The sequence below is a fragment of the Urocitellus parryii genome, chromosome 6 (genome assembly GCF_045843805.1).
Source record: "Urocitellus parryii isolate mUroPar1 chromosome 6, mUroPar1.hap1, whole genome shotgun sequence".
Taxonomy (NCBI): Eukaryota; Metazoa; Chordata; class Mammalia; order Rodentia; family Sciuridae; genus Urocitellus; species Urocitellus parryii.
The window spans coordinates 116566471-116585542 of NC_135536.1; the positions used below are offsets into that span (position 1 = coordinate 116566471).

The 19072-nt window shown below is 36.3% G+C and overlaps 1 protein-coding gene across 4 annotated transcripts in view; it reads left to right on the top strand.

The window, feature by feature from the left end:
* The window catches only part of Neo1 (neogenin 1), a 222775-nt gene that overhangs the window by 138385 nt on the left and 65318 nt on the right, over positions 1–19072 (top strand). For 2 of the 4 annotated variants that reach the window (XM_026387761.2, XM_026387763.2), the window contains exon 8: positions 18484–18703. In XM_026387761.2, coding sequence (XP_026243546.1) covers positions 18484–18703 — 220 coding nt within the window. The remainder of the gene's footprint in view (positions 1–18483; positions 18704–19072) is intronic. The other 2 variants (XM_026387762.2, XM_026387765.2) reach the window with 1 other exon arrangement.

Genomic DNA, 19072 nt, shown 5'->3' on the forward strand with positions numbered 1-19072 from the left:
AGTTATGACTTATCTTCCTGTTGGATTATTATGATTCATCAAATCAAAAACACCATGAATTACAAGAAGCAACCTGATTTCAGAGATGTTAAAAATGTGAAAAAGTACATATCAGAATCAAGAAAACAAAATATGGTATTTGCTTTAGCAGCAAGAAACATTTTTTTTTTGTTATAAACACAATAAATTTTATGTATTTTTATGTGGTGCTGAGGATCAAACCTAGTGCCTCATACATGTTAGGCTCTACCACTGAGCCACGACCGCAGCCCAAAGCACTCATTTTTGTCTTGGTTAATTCTTGTTACCTTCAACCCTTTTTTTATCCATTGGCATTTCTATACTTTTTATTTGGGTTAGGGATATAGCTTGATGGTATGCCATTTGCCTAGTCTGTGTAACACCCTGTCATCCTGGTCATCCTAGCAACTTGAGAGACTGAGACAGGAGGATTACAAGTTCAAGGCTAGCTGAACAACTTATAAGACCTGTCTCAAAACAAAATTTTAGAAAGGGCTAGGAATGGAGCTCAGTGGTAGAACACTTGCCTAGTTTATGTAAATGTCTGGGTTCAGCCCCCAGTACTGAAAAAAGAAAATTTTTTAAATGCAAATTTAGCCGTATTTTATTTCTAGCAGCTCTTCAAGTTAATCCTGATCTCTTTTCCCTCACCAGACAATGCAAAAACTTCAAGTTTTTGCGGCCTTCTTGGTCATATGCAATGTTTTCCTCCAAACTATATTCTCTACTTTCTTGGATTCATTGTTTTTCATTTACTTTTCTTGATTAACTCTTGTAGTAATCACAGCCCCTCAGAAAGGGGTGAGAAGTAAATTTCCATGACTTTGCTTGTCTGAAAATACTTTCTTAGTATTTTCATATTTACTTCACATACGTTCAAAGTATGTGATGACTTTGCTTGCCATCACATACTTTCATTATCTTTCAGCATGTTAAGAGTCGGTGTTTGTTTGTTTTAGGTTGACTTCTTTGGTTTCTAAAAGCTTTCAAAACTTTTATTTCCTTTAGAACTCTGAAATTCCACAGCATGGATTTCTTTCCTCCATCCCCACCTGATATTATCCAGTGTTGAGTGGTCCCTTTAAATTTAAAGACTTACGTCTGTTTAAGTCCAAAAAAAATTTTATGATGTTTTCTGTAGTTTGAATGTTATTCTTAAATGTAGATTTTAAAAATATTTATCATACTTGGTCTTCTCTGAGCTTCCTGGATCTGTGGTTAGATTCTTAGTCATTGTTATTTTAAACATTTCTTCTGCTATATTCTTTGTTCTCCTGCTGATATTTCACTTAGTATATATCTGACCCTTTGATATTGTCCCACAGTTTGGGGGTGTACTATTTTTTTAAATCTTTTTTTCTCTTTTCACTTCAGGAAGTTCTATTCACCTGTCTTCAAGTTGACCATGTCTTCCCTCAACCATATTGAACCTACTAATGAGTCTATCTAGAGGCATTCTTCATTTCTGTTACTAGGTTTGGTCTGTAGCATTTGCTTCTTTCTCCTTATTAACTTACTTATTTCTTTAGAGCCTTTAGCATATTAGTTATTTTGTTTCAAAATCCCTGTCATGTAATTTCAACATCTGTGTCATAGCTCCATTTTGTTCTGGTTGTTTCATCTTGACTGGGTGGTGGTGGTGGTTGTTCCTCACCTTTTAATGTGCCTTATAATTTCTTGTTGAAAGTTGACCATCTTGTATTGGGTAATAGGAATTGAGATCAATGGACTTTTAGTGTTAAGACTCATCTTTATCTAGTTGGAAGTTGGGTTGTGGTTAGTTTTTGTTATAATTGTAGATGCCAGAGGCTTCAGGTTCCTCCACTGTACTTGGCCTTTTGTCTCTGCTTTTTACTTTGGCACTTTTCGGGTGTGCTGATCTTTAGAGAGAAGGAACCTTTCTCCTGCAGCTCTTTCAGCTGTTATTCACTATTATAGTTGAGCCCTCTTTGTTCCTCTCTCCCACAAACGAACTCCACTGTGGAGAGCTTGAATCATGGCTTCTGATTCCCTCATGGCTTTGTTTGTGCTGGGAACAAAGGTGCAGGTCAAGATGGCCCAGTTGCTATGGTGACACCTGGCCAGAGGAGGCTACTTGTGAAGGCGAACAGCTATATCAGTCGGAACCTTGAGTTCAGGCACCAGCTCCCAGAGATGGAGAATTCTAGGCATAACAAAATGACCTCAGTGTCTCACAAGTTTCATTGTGACCTTCAAATTGCCTGCTTTGCTGAAGCTTTTCCACAAATAACCTTTGGATGACAAAACCTATATAATACCATGCTGAGCTAGCTCTGGGTCAGTCATACTCCATCAGAGTTTGGCTGCCCACCCGGCCACAGCTTTTTTCTCTAAACGTGTCTATTTTTCTTTTTCTTCATTCCCCTCTGGTTTCTGAATTAACAACCAAGCAGGTTGTGGCACTCCACACCACACCTTCTATAATCTTTTTAAGTCTCAGGTGTCTGGTGGGCCTGTGTCTCATTGCTGTGGTCTTCACAAGTATTTCTCCAGTAGAATAATATTTTCCTCCACCTCCTACTCCCTTCCCTACCTATACTGTTCCCAGCCCCATTTCTTTCTTTCTTTTTTTTTTTTTTTTATTCCCTTGAAGTTGTGTTTTCTTCTGTGGGATGTTGGTATTTCTTTCCCATCACTCCTATGTGAAACAGAAAAGCTGAAGGAAGTTGGAGGGACAGAGAATTCCTGTCCTCCCATCAAGAAAGATTTCAAGAGTTGGGCTCTGGGAAAGGCTCTGGGCATGTTTCTCAGTGGTTCTTCTTTCCTTCCCCTGCCAAACATAGGAGGGATTCTTATCTTTTTTTTTTTTTTTTTGGTGCCAGGGATTAAACCTAGGGGTGCTTTACCACTGAGCCATATCCCCAGCCCTTTTTTATATTTTATTTAGAGACATGGTCTTGCTGACTTGCTGAGGTTGGCTTTGAATTGCACTCCTCCTACCTCTGCCTCCCTACACTCTGAGATTACAGGCATGCACCACTGTGCCCAGCAGGAGGGAATCTTTTGGATCCTCATGATGAAAATGTGGTGGAGTTCCTGGAAGGAAGACACTTTAGAAATATAGGGTCACCTCTAAGATGAGGCCCCCAGAATTTCTCATTCTCACACGCGAGACACATTCAATCTCCAACAATCCATCAAAATTACCAATTAAGTGTCCATGTCAGTTTATGACTCCAGTGGCTTCTGCTTTCACATAGCAGATCTGTTGTGATATGTCACATGTGCCTGTCTCCAGATTTCAGAGTAACAGTTCACTGTGTAATTTCAGTTCTCTAATGTGTCCAATAAAAGTCATTCATTTTCAGATTGTGCAGTTGTTTGTTTTCTTTGCCATAAGATTGAAAATGATGACTTTAAATCTTTTACATGTCAAGATTGAAACCAGATATCTTTCACTGATATTTTTAATTTCCAAGTTCTCTACAATTTTTTTTTAGTAGTTTATTCTAGTTTTATGGCATTTTAGTCTTTGATGTCAAAGTTCACCTGTTTGTTTATTTACTCTTGTTTCCTTGATTTTTATTTCTCCTGTTGTCTTTTGCAAAAATAATAATTCCATTATGTGAATTTGGATGGTTCCACTTTCTATACAATTTATCTTTGCTTATCCCTGTTTACCTGTTCTTGGCCAATAAAAAATGTGTTTATGGAAATTTGCTGCAAATTCTCTTTTTGAGGAAAGAGAAAGGTTTTAGCCCAAGAGTAAAACAAAGGTGTCTTGGAGCCCATATGATCTTATATGAGCAGAAGAGGAAATGTCCTCAGCTCAGATATGACAAAATAGTTTTTTACTTAATTAACCATGTATTGAGTAACCTGCCCAAGGTCACAAATTAATATATCTGTTGAAGCCAGGCATGGTGGGTGCATGCCTATAATCCTGGTGGCTCAGGAGCCTGAGGCAGGAGGATCACAAGTTCAAAGCCAGTCTCCGCAACTTAGTGAGACCCTAAACAACTTAACGTCTCAAAACAAAAAGGGCTGGGGATGTAGGTCAGTGGGTGAGTGTCTCCTGATTCAATCTTCAAATCGCTGGTACCCCCATACACACACATACACACACACACACTATATAAAACCATGTGTGGTTATTTATAATATATAGTTTATATATATATAGAAGCTGGGATATATATGAGCCTCTTCTGTCTGACTTACAGGAAAACAGGTGCTTTAAACACTGTAATATTATGGATGTAAAGCCTCTAACCTACCAAGCTCAATCTACTTCAATTCCTCGCTCTTTTTACACTTTATCACTTAAGTTGTTTTGGTTCTATCAGTACCAAAACCTGTATGTTTCAATGCATAGTTTTCAATGCCACGTAAGCACTTTCTACTTGATGTAAACATTATATGATGCATACAATTCTTCCTTATTAAACTGTAAGATCACTGAAAAAAGAGTGTGTTCATCATTTTGTCATTTGTATCATTTATCTTTAGAATTGCTAGCATAGCTAAACATGTGCCATCTCAATAAATAGTAATAAACAATAAGTATATTAGTGTAATATCTGTCTTTAAAAATGCGTTCTCTTAAATCAGTTTTTAATATTTGTGTGAATTTTATTTAAATATGAGCAAGGAATCCTTAGCATATCTCTTTTGATTTTGCTTTGGGAACTAATAATTATGATTATCAAGGAAACAGCAAATGGTTTTAGAATTCATTAGATAGGGATTTCTTATTATACTTGCATTAATAAAGGTATCTGAATATGCATGAAAATTTCAAGGAGATTTGGGAGTAATTTGCATGCTAACTAAACATTTTGATTTCTCCTTCTAGAAGTTAAATAATATTGATTATAATATGGAAGGTGATTCCCAAATCAAAAGTAGGCATCATATTATTGTTTCTGTCACATAAAACTTGAAGGAAAATAGCAAATATGTCAAATCTTGAAACTCATGTCAAAATTTCACAAGCAATTTGATTATAATGTATTTTTCTTTTAAATAATATACAACAAAGAAATTTCTGTCATTTAAAATAAGTGCTATATTAAACATGGGATCTCTGAAATTTATTAGCAAGACTTTTTTCAGAAAATCAGAATCTTAGAATTATAAGTTTCTCTAATTATTATCTTTATGATAACCTTTACTATTTTTCAGTGATAGGCAATTATTTTTTATAGGATTTCCCATTCTATTTAGCAGAACTTTACATTTGAGAATTGCTCTTTATTTTAAATTAAAATCTGCCTCTGTTTTCTAAAGCTTTTTTCCTGTTATAATTTAAACTTGCAGAACTCCTAAAGTCTTAAGATTTTCACACCAACACCCATGACAGCTATTATAGCTTATCCAAGAGGATGGGATAAAGTATACAAATTGGGGCCATAGCTATTTCTTTGTATGAGTCTCCTGAAAGCAGATGTTTAGAAATTAGATTGTGACAGTGTAAGAAGATGCCAATTCTCAATCATCACCAATGTGTATCATTATTCCTCTGCTTTAGTTTTCTTTAATTCAGAATCATATTTTAAATTTGGGACTAGTGATGAATTTTATTAGTTTGCGAAGGAGGAAGAAATCTGTCTTAGCTTCTACCTTATGAACTTCAGTGAACTATGATTAGTCAGTTGAAAGACAACATTTGGAACCACTAGTGTATAGCCTGAACTCATTGTAACTGCCATGTATGTTCAGTGGCTCCCTTACATGATTGATTACTCAGGAGCAAATTATATGTAGCTCTCTTCACATTCTGTTAATTTTTTTTTACTTTTAATAAAGTGCTGTTATTAATAGTCAAGTATAACTGTTGTTTCCCCATTGAGTTTAAATGCTTCATTTGAATCTCTTTAATCTTGTTTTATTGAACTCTCCTTGTTTTGCTGAAAATTTTTTATTGCTTTCTTTGAACTTTTTGCAGTGGGGAAAAATGAGAATTGCTCTATTAGAGTTGTGGAGTAGGACCCAGTAGAGAAATTTTGAGGATGAATACTGAATACTTGAATGTTCATACATACATTTTAATGATAATTTTAGAATGGGACAAGTATCTATAGCAATTTTGATTGATTCTACAATGGTAATTATAGAATAGTTTATCTCTGCTTCTCATATTGTGAAGACATTGATTGATAGATGCAATCTGAAATGCCAGGATGCTTTAATACTTAGTTTTTTGTTGTTGCTGTTTGTTTTTTGTTTTCCCAAATCAGACTTAAGGTAAGAATGGAGGTAGACAAGAAAGAACTACTGAAATGCAGAGAAATTATTGAGCTTTTTCAGTTTATGATACTTCACTTACCAATGGGACAGCTCTTTGTTTCTATTCTTGCAGTGGTGATGGTCTTTAGCCTGGCCATTTCTACATTCATTCCTGGCATCCAGGATAGGATTAGAAGTGTTACCTGTAGCCACAGAGCAATTTTTTCTTTTGTTAAAAAAATCCAGAGTGCAAGTTGGTCCTTATTAGCGCCAATCATTGAGTGCTTCATTAATTTTAACCAGGAGCCAATTAGATTGTCAATAGTATAATTGAGTTGGGAATGAAGAACCAGCTTGTTTGAATTCTAGACTGTTAATAAGATTGAAAACTTGCCTTGCAAAAGCTCAGTGGTGAATTCATATAACTTTTATTTAAAATAAAATAACTTGAGTGAAATTTTCACAAATTATACAAAACAATTCAGGATTTGTTTGGAAGTTTAATAGCCTCTTTGTAGAATTGCCGCAGTCTGGCTGGGCACAATTCAGGAGCCACTTGTCAAAATAAACTAACTTTATTTTTAGAACTACAAATGCCAAACAAAACAGCTCCTCAGGAAAAAAACCCTCAGAGCCCAACTGCCACCACCGGCTTCCACAAGCCTCTCCCCACACACCCCAAACCACCTCCCACAATCCTCCTGCTCTTGAGGCCAATTGGCTGGGTCGCATGGGCGGAGCCAAAGAAGTCCCCCAATGAGCAGTTCCGTAGTCTGAAGTGCAGGGAAACAGCCCAATGAACATCACCACAGAGGAGCCAATCAGCTAGATGTTGCTGGGGCCACTGTGAGCCAATCATCAGCCTGCAGCTGGAAGTTTGCTGGCAGCTGGAAGTTTGCTGGGGCCCCTTTGGCTGTGGCTCTCAACATCTCCCCCTCTCTGTTTAAACAACAAGCATGTGGCTTAGGGACCCTGCCTGCCTTAGGTTGTCCAATACTACATATGGTCCTTACCCGTCTTCGGATGAGCTGACCTCAGGGCGTCAGCCTCCTGTCTTAGGTTGGTACCATTGTAATTGGATCTTACCCGTCATTGACTACCGGTCCAGTATACAGCCACACCTGTGGAGAGGTGGGGGGGGGGTGTGAGGTTCTTTGTGATAATAACGTTTGCTGGGGCCCCTTTGGCTGTGGCTCTCAACATAGAATAATATATACATTTGTATTTATACAAATACAAACATCTTTTCTGATCTCTTTTGGTTAATGAGAGTATTACCTTTACTTTATCTCAGAATGTCATGCAGGAACTAGAGCTGTCCCATTTTTATAGTTAAGACTTTATTTTTTTGAAAATAATAAATATATCCTTTAATAATTCAGCCTCAGAAGTTCTCTTTACATATAAGTTCATCTTTCAAAGTCCTGTATATCCCCAAATTAACATATTTGTGTTCATAAGTATTTTTGTAGTTTTTATTTAATTATGAATTCATGAAGTGTAGTTGTATTAGTTTCGCAAAGGAAACACATGACTATAACAAAAATACATAAATAATTCCTATAATGATTAGAGCCTAGAAGTATTTTTAGCATAGCATTTTTGATTATCTCTTCTCTGAAGAAATTATCTAATAATTATTGTAATATCTTAAAAGCATTTGTAACTTAGACTTATGACCAGAATGGAATAATTTGTACTAGATAGCTTCCTGCTATGACTAGCTAGAAAATTGGACAAATTATATGAAAAAAATAATTTTAGACATTTGAAATCTTACAGAACCATGGTCACTAAGACTAGGGAAATGAATGAGGTGAGCCCCATAATTATCCCCAGCATTCTGCCTGGAGGCACTTTCCTGAAAGGGGGGCGGCGGGGGCGCTTACCAACAAGGAGCTAGGGGCAGATAGCTCGGCCAACTCGGTGAGATCGAGATCAGTTTAGGGATAGAAAGATAATTGGAATTTGTAGAGCAGGCTATTGGAGAGAAGAGATGTGCAGGGTGGGGTGAGGAGCTGACAGAGTTGTATCAGATTCCCCTGGAGTCTTTGGATCCCATGTTGCATCTAGTTGTCATGTCTTCTTTGTCTCTTGCCAGTTTATGACAGTTCTTCTCTTGATCTGTCATACCTTTGACACTTTTGCAAAGCATTGATTAAGTATTTTGTGTAGTGTTCTCAAGGTGGGTTGATCTGATGTTTTCTTATGATTACACTGAGGTTATGGATTTCATTTTTCATTTTTTAGAAATATCACTGAAATGATGTGCCCTTTTCAATACATATCAAGGTACATGATATCTGTATGTCTTATTATTTGGTAGTGTTAAACCTGTTCATGTGGCTAGGTGGCATATGCCAGTGTTAATCCCCTTGTGGTCATCTCTGAACCCAGACTTTCTGAGCATAAATCTCCTGTCTCCAGGGGTAAGGGATCTGGAGGGTTAATACTCCTTTTACATGCTTTCAAGTAATCCCACAGTCTCAGTTTTGTAAGTCCTGTCAGTTTCTTTAAGTCTGTTGGCTTGAGTCTTTGTCAGTTTGACCCTTTTGAGGCAGAATGACTATTTATTTATTTATTTATTTATTTAATACATGACAATAGTGGAATGCATTACATTCATAATTATCCATTCACAGCAGCTTTTTGTAACTCTGTATATAAAGTATGTTCACGCCAAATTATGCCATTATACATGAGCTCTCCCTTTTTTTTGCATTACAATTATTAATACACCTTTAAACCACAATTTTATCATATCTCTGTATATAAGGTATGTTGACACCAAATTCACATTTTCATACATGTATTTTGTATAATGATGACCGTCTCCTTTCACCATCCTTGCTATTCCCCTTCTCCCTCCCTTTCCCTCTCACCCCTATTCCCTATCTAGAGGTAATCTTCCTCCCATGCTCTCCCTCCCTACCCCACTATGAGTCACTCTCCTTATATCAGAGAAAACATCCAGCATTTGTTTTTTTGGGATTGGCTAACTTCACTTAGCATAATCTTCTCTAATGCAATCCATTTCCTTAAAAAAGAATAAGATTATGAAAATGTCATGATCTCATTCTTTTTTTTTAGGGCTGAGTAATATTCCATTGTGTATAAATGCCACATTTTTTTTTTTATCCATTCATCCACTGAAGGACATCTAGGTTGGCTCCACAGTTTAGCTATTGTGAATTGTGCTCCCATACATTGATATGGCTGTGTCCCTGTAGTATGCTGTTTTTAGGTCCTTTGGGTATAGTCCGAGAAGAGGAGTAGCTGGGTCAAATGGTGGTTCCATTCCCAGCTTTCCAAGGAATCTCCATACTGCTTCCCAAATTGGCTGCACTAATTTGTAGTCCCACCAGCAGTGTATGAGTATACATTTTTCCCACATCCTTGCCAACACTTGTTGTTTGTCTTCATAATGGCTTCCATTCTTACTGAAGTGAGATGGTATCTTAGAGTAGAATGACTCTTTATTAATTTACTTTTCCTCTATCTTATTTTTCATACATTTTGATTTGCCCCAAATAACTCTGTTGCATCCAGCATGGATTTTGTGTTGTCCTGTTTGTTGTGTGGGAATATCTGTTAAATAGTAGACCCAGAAATGTATCTGGCTTTTATCCTAAAACAAAAACCAAAATAGCCTTTTAGAAGACTGCTTGCCATTATTTTTCAAACTTGCAAATGCACAACCTTTGGCTCAGCATTTCCACTTCTACAAATAAATCTTGTAGAAATATTTATTCATGTACACAAAGATACATGTATAGGAAAATTTACAGAAGCATTGCTTCTGTAGTAGCCAAAAAACTAAATAATGGAAACAGACTAACATAAGGAATGATAGGACAGTTATTCAATTTTGGCATATCTACACTAGGGAATACTTTGTAGTAATTAGGACTGTTGAGGCTTGTTTTTATGTAGTGATGTGTCAACCTCTTAAAGATATATTACATCCTAAAGCAGTTTGCAAAGCAATATGTTTAGTATCATTCCATTTCCATATTTATGGGTAAGTGCATAGTTTTCCGTCACTGTGACAAAATACCTGAAATAAAACAACTTATAAAGAGAAAATATTGATTTTGGCTCATGGCTTCAGAGGTTTTGGTCCATGGTCAGTTGGCCCTGTGGGATCCCATGTTAGCAGAAGAGGCCTTTTCACCTCAGAACAGCCAGGAACCAGAGAGTGAAGAGGGGCCAGTGTCAAGGGCACACCTCCTGTGACCTTACTTACTTCCACTGGATTCCGCCTCCTAAAGATTCCTTTTATGCACCCCACCCCCCAATATTGCCAAGGCTGGTGACCAAGTCTTTAACACATGGGCCTACGTGGGACATTAAAGATCCAACTATAACAGTGTCATTAAAAAGAAATATATTTCAAGGAATGTATACCAGTCTGTGTACTACTAGCAGTAGTATTTTGAAGTGATAAAAGGAGGATCTTAATCTTTTTTTATATACTTATGTGTTATATACATTATTTTTATAACAAGCTTATTACATTTTATTTTTAAATTAAAAAATGTGAAATAAACTGTTGTAGTAGTTGAATAGCCACAGGTGGTTTTCAGGCAGAGCCTCTTTTCATTGGGCTCTCTGTTATATAGTACCTCAGGTAGCATTTAATTTGGGATTCCCCAACAGATTACTGCTTGAAGAACAAGAGATTTCATTATCACATAAGAATGAGAAATTGTAAGTTAACAATGAGGTTCATCTTCCATAGAATTGCTAGAGGTCTTGAATATATGGCAAGTCTTCACATTCTCCCACATTTAATTGTTTCTATTTTTATGGTATACATACTTATATTTCCCCAAAGTAATGCTCTGTGTAACTGTACCTTTGTTCACATTACAGTTGTGTTTAGAGTAATATTTACCATGTAAATCTGACTTAACTCCAAATAATTTCTACCATGAACATTCCTGGAACTATCCATTTAATAGATTCTTTTAAATAAGGAAATGGAGGGCTATAGAGAAGGAATACTTTCCAAGATACTGTTTTACCTTTTGAAGGAGTTCGTAAATTTTGGGGAAAAAAAAAAAAAGTCAGAACTTACCTGTTTCCAAAGAGTTATAAAAAGAAACAAAATTGGAGTTAAAAAAAATAAATAAACTCATTTCACTGGTGTTAGTGGAAGTCAAATTAGGATAATTGTATCTGCTCAACCAAGGCAACATGCCCAGCATGGTGTTTAATGATCTCCACCTTCAGAAATGGTTTCAGATGTCATTAATAATTTAACAAAAAGTACTTTGCAGTAATAGCTTATTGTGGCTTTAATTGGCATTTCTCTAATGTCTAATGATATCAAACACATTTTCATGTGCTTATGGCCACTTGTATAATTTCTTTGGTGAAATAACTTTAGACTTTTGCCCATTTTTAAATTGGGATTATTTGAGTTGTAAAAGTTCATTATATGAATATAAGTTCTTTATCAGTTACACGACTTGGAAATATTTTTTTTTGCCAATCTGTGGCTTTTCATTTACTTAGTTGTGGTTTCTGAGTGCCTGAATTTTTATTTTTTTCTTATTTTTTAAATTTAACAATTAATTAATTAATTAATTATATGTGGTGCTGGAGATCAAACCCAGGACCTCACCCATACTAGGAAAGTGCTCTACCACTGAGCTACAACTCCACCCCCCGAATTTTTATTTTCCATAGAATGATATTTATCAAGGTTTTTTAAAAAAATGTTTTGTACTTTCAGTATGATGTCTCAGAACTCCTAGCTAACCCATAGCATAAAGATTTTCTCCTGGGCTGGGGATGTGGCTCAAGTGGTAGCGTGCTCGCCTGGCATGCGTGCGGCCCAGGTTCGATCCTCAGCACCACATACAAACAAAGATGTTGTGTCCGCCGAGAACTAAAAAATAAATATTAAAAAATTCTTTCTCTCTCTCTCTCTCTCTCTCTCTCTCTCTCTCTTTCTCTCTCTCTCTCTTTAAAAAAAAAAAAAAAGATTTTCTCCTATATTTTCTTCTAGAGTTTTTAGTTCTTACACTAAGACAGTGCACCATTTTGTTAATTTTTGTATATGGTATAAGGTAAGAGCCTAAGTTAATTACTTTGCATAGGATATATAATTATCCCAGGTTGAGTTATAGAAAAGACTGTCTTGCTTTTTGTATCCTCTGACCTTGCTAAACTTACCAGTTTTAGTAGGTTTGTAGGGGGATTTGGAAACCTTGACTAGGGCCTTATTTATTTATTTATTTATTTATTTATTTATTTATTTATTTATTTATGCTGAGGATTGAGCCCAGTGCCTCACACATGCTAGGTAAGAAATCTACCACTGAACTGAGCCACAACCACAGCCCTCAGTAGGACTTTCTGCACAGTTAGGTCATCCACAAATGAAAATAATGTTACTTCTTTTCCCATCTAATTCCCTTTCCCTCGCTAGGACTTCTAGAACTAAGAAATGAGTGCTAAATCCTTGTCTTGTTTCCATTTTTAGGGGAAAACATTTAACATTTCAAAATTTTATTATATATATAATTATGTTTTTGAGATTGAGAAAGTGTACATCTATTCCTAGTTGAGAATTTTTACCATGGGCATTTGATTTTGTCAGATGATTCTTCTATGTCTATTGAGATGATTAGTGGTTGTTCTTTTTTCTCTTAAATACGGTGTATTGCATTCATTTGGGGATGTTAAACTAGTGTTGAAGTCCTATATTGAGTCCTGCACAGCCATGGAGTATAACTCTTTTAGTGTATTATCAAATATAGTTCACTAAAATTTTTGTGAAGGTTTTCTTTTTATCTGTGACCATGAGGCTTGTAGTTTTCTTTTCATATGATATCTCTGTCTGGCTTTGATATCATATTAATACTAAATTCACAGAATGAATTAGGAAGTATTTCTCCTCTATTTTCTGAGAGTTTATATGAAGAGTTAGTATTATTTCTTCTTTTAAATATTGATAGAATCCAGTGGTAAAGCCAGCTGAGTTTGAACTTTCTTTTTTTTTTTTTTTTTGTGGGAAGACTTTTATTTACAATTCAACTTCTCTATTTGTTGTAGGTCCTTCAGGTTTTATATTTCTTCTTGAGGAATCTGGTGATTTATGTTCTTCTAGGAATTTTACCATTTCCACTAAATTGTCTTATTTGTCGGTATAAATTTGTTCATAATAATCCCTTCTATCTTTTTAATATTTGTAGGGTTGTTAATGTTATAATTTTATTCCCTCTTTCATTTCTTGGTTTGTACAACTTGTAAATGCTATAGTTTTCTAGTCAATCCTAACCTCTTAAGATAGATGCATAGATGATTCATTTGTGGCTTCTCTTCTGCATATTTAAAACTGCAAGTTTCCCTACAAGCACTGTATTAGCTATATCCCTTAATTTTTAAAGTATTGTGTTTTCATTTTTATTCAGTTAAAAGTATTTTTAATGTTTTTTCTTGTGATTTCTTCTTTGACCCTAGGATTACTTAGGAGTGCATTGTTTAATATCCAAATACTTGGGGTTTTCCTAGGCCTCCTTTAATTTTGTCAGTTTTTGCTTATTATATTTCGGAGTCCTTTTGTTAGATGCATCTGCATTCATAATTGATTTATTCTAAGAAATACACAATCCAATAATAATTGGAGATTTCAATATCCTGCCTTCAAAAACTGATAAAAATGATTAGACAAAGTTGGAAAGGATATTCAAATCTTCTGTATCCTTATCAACCTATTTGATCTAATGGACATTAAAGACTCTTCAGATAAAGACTCTCCACATTAAAGACAGCTGCAGATACAGATTTTTTTTTCAAGCACATGTGGAACAATCTCCAGGATGGGACTATATGCTGGATCACAAAACAAAGCTCAATTATATTAAAAAAGACTGAAACATATAAAATATGTTCTCTGACCACAGCAGAATTAAATTAAATGTCCAGAGCAAGCATGCTCTTTGTCTAGGGATTGCTTCCCCTTGCTACAAAAGTGACAGATATCTCAAGCTCAGGGTTTCTCTCTGGTAGCAACATACTGCATGTGCAGGAATCCATCCTGGGCTTTTTGCAATTCTCTGGAGATTTGAAGATGGGATGCAGAACTGATACTAACAAATAAGCTGTAGCTTCTGCCATTGCCCTTAGTGATAAAGTTTTTTGTCTCTGATGTAGAACTTGAGACTTTTGCCAGCACCCACAAAATGATAAAAGGTTAGTCTGTTAGCTTATAAACAAGGTAAACTCTCAGACCCTGCATAGTTCTTTACAGTTTCCTTAGTTTGTAAAACTTTTTTTTTTTTTTTTTTTTGGTACTGGGGATTGAACCCAGGAGTGCTTAATCACTGGACCACATCCCCAGATCTTTTTATTTTTTATTTTGAGACAGGGTCTTGCAAGGTTGCTTACGGTGTGGCTAAGTTGCTGAGACTGGTCTTGAATTTGCTATCCTCCTGCCTCAGCCTCCTGAGTTACTATAATTACAGGCAAGCACCACCATGTCTGACCTTGTAGAAGCATTTAATAGCTGCTTTGAGGTTATTAAATCTATAATCCAAATATCTTCTGAGACATTGATTGCCATTTTACTTCCTGAGTTTTATTTTGTTGAATGTCTCATTTATGTTAAATATTAAATGTTTTGGATAATATATTGTAGCAGCTGTGGATTCTGACTCTTCTCCCAATACCCCAGAAGTAGTTCTTGTTATGTTGTTTGTCTGATAACTTGCTTGGACTGAATAAGTCTCACCCAGCATGTGCAACTACTCATGTTTCTACTTAACTTTCATTGTTGATTTTCTTGTTTTTGTTTTCTAGGGCTAACCCTTATATCTCTATAAATTAGCGTGCAGCCAGAGATTGGTCAGAAATTGTCCTCAAATATCATAGGCCAATAAACTTTCCACTCTGAACTAGGAAATTTTTGTGGAGTTTTGGAAGTACATTCAAACCAAGTTATTTTTGTTCTGCTTGGTTTTGCTTTCTGCCAGCTTCTCTCACTTGTCTTCTAAACACATTCACAGGTCTCATCAGCCAAAGATACACAGGTACTTTGGATGTGCTCCAGTCTCTGAGGCACACACATGGACTCCAGGCAACCTAGGATATATGGAGAGTTTACTAAGCCTTCTTATTGATTTCTCACCTCATGGAACACCTTCTGTGGCTAGTCAACTATTCATTGCTTATCCCTAAAAAGATCACCACCCCAGGCTTAGGGAAGCATTGGTCTGCCCTTTTCACATGCCACCACAATTGCCTCCATAGGTGGCAATGCTCCATCCATCTCAACTGAGCCTCATTTGGCAACAGAAGCAAAGCCACTGGTTTTCAGGGTCTACTGTAGCCTGGTTAACCAATCACTCCAAAAAAGCTGGGTAATGCCACAGACACTGATTATACCTGAAGTGTCTAGTAGTTTTCATGAATAAAAGCTTCTCAACGTGCTGTATGCCTTTAGTCAGTTTCTAGTCTTTGACCATTTTGTCCAGCTTTGTGGTTGCTTTTGGGAATGAGAATTTGTCAGCCTCCTCAAACTATCATGCCAAAAGTCCAGAGTCTGAATCTACACTATCTTGCCATGGATTCTGGGGTAACTTAACTGCCTGTTCAATTCTCTGTAGTCATACAAGTCTCTTTCTGTTATCTACTAATTAGGACTTGGAATAGCAACAATAGAACCCACCTGGGGAAAGAACTAGAGCTACAGTAGACATGAATAATTAGGAATTATTTTCAAAATTCTATCTATACTTTTATTTTCTGTGGAAAGACAAAATACATTTGCTTTGCAAAATGTATACCTAAGAATCATGTATATTTTTTGGCTAAAAACATTAAAATATTACCTTGTATAATGAGAGCTATTGAAACATTGGTCTCTATTGATAGAAGTTCTCCGTGAATTTTCTTCCATTTATTAATTCAGTAAATAAACATTTATTGGTTATCTAAAGTAGATAAAGGCATAGTGAGTGATTCTAAAATGAAGCAGATATAGATCTTAAGGAGTTTATAGGTTAGTGTGATAGTATAAACACAAACAATGTGAATGGAAAGTACTAGATTTCATTAACAAATGACAGATCTGTGCTTTAGAAGTTTAGTAAAACAACTGAAATTCCCTAAATGATTTCAGCATTACCCATTACTTTCTTTACCTAGTTATCCCTGCTTATATTCCCTCTTAACTGCTTTTATGCTTGAGCTTGTTACCCTTTCAAGTCATGGTAATAACTAACCTATATAGTGATTTCACATGCAGTTTTTTATTTGCTATTCTGGTTCATATCAGCCTGGGACACAGGTAGGGAATATTACCGTTAGAGTTCACAGACAAGGAAATTGACATCAGACAGGCTGACTTGCTCACCCTCACATTATTAGAAAATGACAGGTCAAGTTTTAAGCCTGGGTCTTTATACTTGAAATCCTGGGATCTTTGTAGCATATTCTACTCTTTCTCGCATAATAGACTGACATCAGTCAATAGTAGATGTTGGGGGAAATTAGGCTTGGCCAGTCAGGTCAGACTTGGAGGCAGCTTCGTATGGTTCTAAACAGGTATAGAAATGAGTCAGCAAAGCACTTCAGTGGGGTGAGGACATAACTTAGTAGTAGAGCACTTGCTGGGTTTGATTTCCCAGCACCACGAAACAAACAAATAAAAGACTCACTTCTGTGGGGCTAGAGGAAAAGGAGAGAGCAAGAAAAAAGTGATTTGCTCATGGCGACACACAAATGGTGTCAAATCCAGACTCTCACATTCCCAGCTATATCCAAGGGCCTCTTAAACTAAAAACAAAAGTTGGATTTTCTGTTCCCCACTTGCCTAGGGTGAGTAATTTAGTCCTTTTAAACACCGGTTCCTACATAAAAGACAAAGATGCAATGATAGTATTGATTTCATAGAGATGTCATGAGGATCCAATGATTGTGTAAGGAGCCATAGTGCTCAATCAGTGTAGCTATTGGATTACACTCTCGCTTCCATCCCAACTATGTAAAGCTCAGGTTGGCCCTTTGCTGACATTTCCCTTAGAAAATGGAATTCATCTGACATATTAATTTATATTGTGTCACTTTAGACTCTTATATTCCACAGTTGTTTCCAGGAGGTTGTTTCCCTACCACTTCATTCAAATCTAGGTCTGCAAATTCCATGTTCTCTTCCCCCACTAAGTATTTGATAAAATTCTTTCCTTTTTTTGTGTGTGGTACTAGGGATCAAACCCAGAACCTCAGGCCCACATATGCTAGGCAAGCACTGAGCCATTTCTTCAGTGCTTTGACACAATTCTAATTGATGAACTCTTTTAATTAAAAATTGTGAGATTAATTTTGTACTATCTGCTTCAAAGTGAAGAAAATTTTAGGTTTTGTATTAGGAATAAATTTTTTAAATCAGAACTGTCCCAACAGTAAAACAGGCTGTCTTAGGAGGTAAAATTATCCATGGTTGCAGGTATACAGACAGAGACTTTAAACTAGTGCCACTGCTTCATCTCTCCCATCCAGTCCACACGTTGATTTAATGTACTTTGCATTCAGAATCATAACAAACAGATGAGCTGCTTATTTTTGTGGCTTTGGAATTTTTTGACTTAGGATTTTATACTGTTGTAATCAAATGATAGCAAATGAAGTGTAATTTAGCAAAAATTGTCACTTCCCTGAGTACTGTCAATATAGACAACAGAGTTTAATATTCAACCAAAGCTGAAGATAATGGCTTTCGAATCTCCTGTAGGGCTGAAGAGACACATAACTCTGCAATGAGATCATGATAGAGAGGAGCCTATGTTGAGTGTGCCTAGGCTTGTTCATACTATCTACATTGTACACAGTGTGGAGGATCCTAGTTACATTCTGTATTTTGAGAAAATATTGAGGTCTATCTTTATGAAAGTTTTATATGCAAAGTTTGACACATGTTGCATGCTACTTTCAGGATTAAGAAAATTATCTGGGCACTCTGTGTCCTGTGAAATGTGTTATTTTCAGCTGTCACTTTCCTTGTCCCTTACCCACAATCATAATGACCAGAAAGTCTGCTTGCTCTACAGTGATGTGTCTTGAACAGTGCCCATTAGTTTTCAGTAGTTACCCCTGGCCTGCATGTTAGCCTTCAGTTTAATGGCCTTTTTTATGTTCATTCATTTTATTTTATTTCCCATCGTGGTTTTGTTTATTTCTTTTTTGTTTTTTGTTTTTTCTGTTCTCTTTTTAAAAACCGTCGTGGTTTGCCCTTCATATTCCCCAATGTTTGCACATGACAAGATGTTGCCATCCCAACATTACCTCCCACTTCACTGACCAGTGCCACTACTGACCATCTAGCACCAGCCACAACGGGACCACTGCCTTCAGCTCCTCGGGATGTCGTGGCCTCCCTGGTCTCTACCCGCTTCATCAAATTAACATGGCGAACACCTGCATCAGATCCTCATGGAGATAACCTCACCTATTCTGTATTCTACACCAAGGAAGGAATTGCTAGGTAAGTGCCTATATGCCTGGAGTCGGTGGACTGCCCCTTGGTTCATACCCATCCAGTCATACTTAATCTGGCTCTCCATTGTATAGGATCTGCATCAATTTTCAGTCCAGGACATGTGATCACTGAATGCAAGTTTCCTAATTTTAGGTCATTAAATAAATTCCCGAACAGACTGAAGTCCTTGGTATTTTTTCCTCCCTTTCTGGGTTAACTTGGTGAGAGGGTAGATAGACCTCCTTAGGTTGGAAGTATTTAAACATAACCAAGGCTACCCTTTTTCCATAAGATTCGGTCAGCGTAGATTCTAGAGATTAAAGTAGACAGTTTATTAAAGTTATCTTGAATGTAAGCCTGGGCCAGTATGTGATG